The following is a 5,373-nucleotide window of genomic DNA, read 5'->3' on the forward strand; positions in this document are numbered from 1 at the left end:
GCAAAATAATACATTCTAATTAAAAAGTACATGCCGATTTCACAATTTTACAAATTAACAATCTCACTGACACTGTAACAAAACAGCAGCTCAAACACCAGCTGTTATATTCAGCTTTATTCATCACTATAAATATAACTCGCGCAAATAAGAGTCACGTGGCGCCTGGTGGAGAGAAGACGCGCGGATCTGATTGGGCATCATCACTCGGTGACGTCACAGCGCCGTTCGCGGAAGTAGGGCAAAAGTCACGGCGGAGCGTTCCACGGCAGATCCGCAGACTTGCACAGTTAAAAAAACACCACCTCAAACATCATAAAGACAAAAAACACACATCATCTGAAGATGTCAACGCCTTTGACTTTCGACGGCAGAGTCGTGCTGGTGACCGGAGCCGGAGGAGGTCAGTTTATCATCATAAACTCATGCATTTATGCAAATATATTAATATAGAATTCATTAATAGAGTGAGATAATGAGTGCTGCAGAAGTTTAATGCGTTAATGCATCAAGCAGACGCTTTCTGAATAGTAAACGGAAAACATAAACTACAAACTAATGCATTATTTACATTTTGTAGTGCGAGTCACAACTGACACATTCATATAGATGTTTTATGTTTTTTCAACTTGCATGATTTTGCTCAGAATATTGAGTTTAAAGGCCTTTCTAAGTACTTAAGCGTGTTGTTTGGCAGTGATGCAGCTTCTCTGTGTCGATCAAAGTACAAACAGCAGATAAGAGTCACTGACCCTGACCCTCATGATGGTGCTATTCAGTTTAGATAAGGCTGATATTCATAACTCACTCAGATAATTATGTTAATCATGTTAATTTCATGTGTTTTCTCAGGTTTGGGGAGGGAATATGCGCTGGCGTTCGGTCAGAGAGGAGCCTCTGTCATCGGTGAGTCGCTCTGATCGGATCATTGATTCGGTTCAAGTGAGTCGCGACTCATGATTCGCTCTCTGTTCTTCACACAGTCAATGATCTGGGGGGAGATATTAAAGGAGGTGGCAAGAGCTCAGCGGCCGCTGATAAAGTGGTGGAGGAGATCAGAGCTAAAGGAGGCAAAGCTGTGGCCAGTTACGGTCAGTGATGAATCGACTCCAGCTCCACACACCTGTGATTCACCTGTGTGTTCATGATGATCAGAGCTCTGGTTCTTCATCTCACAGATTCAGTGGAAGATGGTGAGAAGCTCATCCAGACGGCGCTGGATGCTTTTGGCCGAATAGGTGCAATTTCCAGACCTAACCCTAACATTACAACCTTGAGTAACACTTTACTTAAATATAATGCATTATAAAAATGTTTTAATGCAGTAATTAGTCCTTGTAATGCACCTTATAATGCATTTGATGATCTAATGAATAATTGTTATAATATATTATAATACTGATCTATCCGTTATTACAACTTTAGAAAGTACAATGCATTAAAACACAAGACAAACAAACTTTCAAATATTATAATGCATTTTACAGTTATTTATGAAGATATAATGCATTACAGTGTACATTATAAATACGGTCATAATGCTTTATACAGAAAGGTTTAGGTGAAGTTTTACGCTAACATTGATTCAAAGTAAAAACGCATTTGAAAACTCTATTATACCTTTATTAAATCTCTATATAGCTGCTGTTTCTGAGTGCTCATGATCAGTTTGTGTTGTTTTGCAGATATCGTGGTGAATAACGCTGGGTAAGTGCACGTTGAGATCGGTGAAGAGGGGAACACGAGTTACGTCATCAGATTACTTTTTTAAAGTGTCTAGTGAAGTAATGCATTACTCTTTAATTTAAAGAGAAAAAAAAACTTTTTTAAACATTACGCCAGTTACTTTGTTTCCATTTTTTGACTGACAGCTCTGGTGTTGCCATGGTGACAGAAATCAGCAGCAGGGTTGAAAAAGGTGGAAGATTTCCAGTAAATTTAGGAATTTTAAGATAATTTTTGAATCTTCTGTGAATTTTGCGAGAACATTATCTTACTGTAGTTCTACACTAAATATGAAAATGTGTTTACTCATCTCAGCTGCACAAAAACACATTCAGTGTTCCTCAAAATGAACACAAACTGTTGTATGCAGTGTTCTTCATGTGATTAGTTTGAGCGGCGCCCTCTACTGTACAGACCAGAATATACATTTCCTTCAGCCTGAACCGGATTCACTTCACTTTTGGTGTGAACAGGGTTTTTACATTTGTAAAGTAACTTTTTTTATATTAAAATAAAACAAGCAAGCCCTGTCTAGATTTAAAAAAAAGTAACAATGCATTAATTTCCATAAAAATTAATTGTAATGCATTACTTTTCTTACTTTTCTCTGCTGTGTTCTGAAGGATTCTGCGCGACCGATCGTTCGCCAGGACCAGCGACGTAGACTGGGGTACGTATCCCAACATCTAAACATAAGAGTTTCCTCTTTAAATCTGTTCACAAAGCTGCTGAGACACACTTCTAGTCAGGAATGGAGAGAAGAGGAAGGGGGCGGGGCTGAGCTCGTGGCTGTGGATGATGTCATCACGCTTCCTAACTACACACACACTGATTGGCTGATAGTCTCTATCAACAGCAAACAGCTGTTTTAGGAGACTCCTCTTCACTGCTCCTCAACTTTTACACATTTAGGAGCTAGTTTCAGAGTCAAATACTGTCAGAGCAAACATTTAGCTCAAGATCTTCTTTTAAGATGTAGTTGTGAGCTACTGTAAGCTGTTGTGTGCACACAGACCTGATTCACCGCGTGCACCTGAGGGGCTCCTTCCTCGTCTCGAGGGCCGCCTGGAACCACATGAAGAACCAGAAGTTCGGGAGGTTTGTGCGGATCTGTGAAAGTCTTCTGTGGTGTTCTCCAGCCGAGCGTCACGGCTCTCTCGTGTCTGTTCTCAGGATCATCATGACGTCATCCGCGGCAGGGATCTACGGGAACTTCGGCCAGGCTAACTACAGCGCGGCGAAGCTGGGTCTGCTGGGGCTGTCCAACACGCTGGCCATCGAAGGACAGAAGTACAACATCCACTGCAACACCATCGCCCCGACCGCAGGCTCCCGGCTCACTGAGACCGTCATGCCTCCAGGTGCAGAGCTCACACACACACACACACACACACACTACAGCACTGAAGACCTCCTGTAACACAAGTGTGTGTGTGTGTGTGTGTGTCAGATCTGCTGCAGTCGCTGAGGGCCGAGTACGTGGCTCCGCTGGTGCTGTGGCTGTGTCATGAAGCGTGTCCAGAGAACGGAGGACTGTTCGAGGTGCACACAAACACAAGACTCAAGGGTTTGATTTGAAGGGAATGTGTGAACACACACTGCACTGTTTGTCCTGAATCTCATCTGCTGCTGTTTGGGTTTTAGGTCGGCGCCGGATGGATCGGAAAACGTAAGATCTGCTGAACCTGATGATCTGTGGGAGAAGATTCGTGACTCACTCACACACACACACACACACACACACACACAAATATATTCTTACATAAACAAGTTTATTAAGTGGTCTTAAGCATCAGCATTACTAGTCTTTATTTGGATGTAAACCCATTTACACTGCATGTTTACATCTGGATTAGAGGTCAAAGGTCATCTAAACATCGTGAACCAAAATTGTTGAAATGTCATTTTGACGGCTAAAACAACATCTGAGTGAGGATTTGAGAAGAGAGTCTGATAACGAGTCACTTGATTTCATCAAACCTCTTGAAAGCAGCTTCAGGGAGACTCTGATGTGTATAATACTCCAGTGTGTATTCCTCCACACAGAGCTGGAGGATGGTTTATATGATCGTATGAAGGAGATCAGGTGACCGCTGTGGTCTCCACAGAAAACAGTGAAATAAAGCTGAAGAGTGTTGAGAGAAATTCACAAGATAATAGTGTCATTGTTTCAGCTTAATGCTGCAAAAATCAGCAGATATGAAACAAAATGAGTTTCTGCTGTAAAACAGCTCTACAGAAAACAACATTATTCAGATCAAATCAGTTCAGTGTTCAGCAGTTATTACTGTAAGTGTTGTGTTCAGCTCTGAATGGTTTCAGTCTTCATCTGATCAATCTGCACAGGTCAATCATTATAGGGTACATTTTGTGAAATTTAGATTTTTACATCATCTGAAAGCTGAATAAATCATCTCTCCAGTGATGTCTGGTTTGTTAGGAGGACAATATTTGAAAATCTGGAATCTGAGGGAGCAAAAAAATCTAAATATTGAGAAAATCATCTTCAAATGAAGTTCTTAGCAATGCATATTACTAATCAAACATTAAGTTTTGATATATTTACGGTAGGAAACTTACTAAATATTTTCATGAACATGATCTTTACTTAATATCCTAATGATTTTTGTCATAAAAGAGAAATGTGTAATTGTGACTCATACAATGTATTGTTGTGTATTTCTACAAATACACGTCTGTGACACTGATGACTGCTTCTGTGCTGCAGGACATGTGTGCTCATGTGGTGTGTGTGTGTGCTCGTGTGTGTGTGTGTGTGCTGTGGTGCAGTGCGCTGGGAGAGGAGTCTGGGTCGAATCGTGCGGCAGAAGAACCAGAGCATGACGCCGGAGGCGGTGCGAGACGCTTGGAGCGAGATCTGTGACTTCACTGACGCCAGTAAACCCTCCAGCATCCAGGGTAAACCTCACTCAACCATCACAGCTCGTTAGGACACCTGCGCCTCGTTACTGCACATCTCAGCTAATGAACGTCCTCTGTGTTGATGAAGAGTCGCTGCAGACGCTGGTGGAGGTTCTGTCCCGAGTGGAAGATGAACGTGGAATCAGATCCAATCCGACCGCAGCGAGCTCCGGCACAAACCCTGTGAGATCATCAGCAGCACACTCCTGCCTCACTGTCACCCGAACATCCTCAGATCACAGGAGACACCATCACTCCACACCAGATCAGGAGGACTGTGTTTCTTCATCAGGTTTGGAGAAATGTAGCACTGCATCAGTGTCTCATCAATGGATGCAGTGAATGGGTGCCGTCAGAATGAGAGTCTGATAAAAACATCCCAATAATCCACAGCACTCCAGTCCATCAGTGAACATCTGGAGAAGACAAAACCTGAAACACATCCAGCATTAAGATGATTTTAACTCAAACACATAGAGTCTATAATCCAGAATAACACTTCCTCCAGTGAAAAAGTGTTCTGGTCTGAATCAGGAGAGAAATCTGCACAGATCAAGCAGCGTTTAAACAGATCTAAACTTTAATGTTTTTCCCTGATGGACTGGAGTGCTGTGGATTATTGTGATGTTTTTATCAGACTCTCATTCTGACGGCACCCATTCACTGCAGAGCATCCATTGATGAGACACTGATGCAGTGCTACATTTCTACAAACCTGATGAAGAA

The 5,373-nt window shown here is 42.1% G+C and overlaps 1 protein-coding gene across 1 annotated transcript in view; it reads left to right on the plus strand.

The window, feature by feature from the left end:
- The first annotated feature begins 202 nt into the window (after positions 1-202).
- LOC113106903 (peroxisomal multifunctional enzyme type 2) overlaps positions 203-5,373 on the plus strand; it is a 12,953-nt gene continuing 7,782 nt past the window's right edge. Inside the window, exons 1-12 of the mRNA XM_026268927.1 lie at positions 203-403; positions 853-906; positions 984-1,091; positions 1,179-1,238; positions 1,686-1,707; positions 2,349-2,395; positions 2,739-2,823; positions 2,899-3,086; positions 3,176-3,267; positions 3,370-3,394; positions 4,516-4,644; positions 4,736-4,830. Of these exons, the coding sequence (XP_026124712.1) occupies positions 346-403; positions 853-906; positions 984-1,091; positions 1,179-1,238; positions 1,686-1,707; positions 2,349-2,395; positions 2,739-2,823; positions 2,899-3,086; positions 3,176-3,267; positions 3,370-3,394; positions 4,516-4,644; positions 4,736-4,830 (963 nt within the window). The 5' untranslated portion in view covers positions 203-345. The remainder of the gene's footprint in view (positions 404-852; positions 907-983; positions 1,092-1,178; positions 1,239-1,685; positions 1,708-2,348; positions 2,396-2,738; positions 2,824-2,898; positions 3,087-3,175; positions 3,268-3,369; positions 3,395-4,515; positions 4,645-4,735; positions 4,831-5,373) is intronic.

Source organism: Carassius auratus, chromosome 8, assembly GCF_003368295.1.
Source record: "Carassius auratus strain Wakin chromosome 8, ASM336829v1, whole genome shotgun sequence".
Classification (NCBI taxonomy): domain Eukaryota; kingdom Metazoa; phylum Chordata; class Actinopteri; order Cypriniformes; family Cyprinidae; genus Carassius; species Carassius auratus.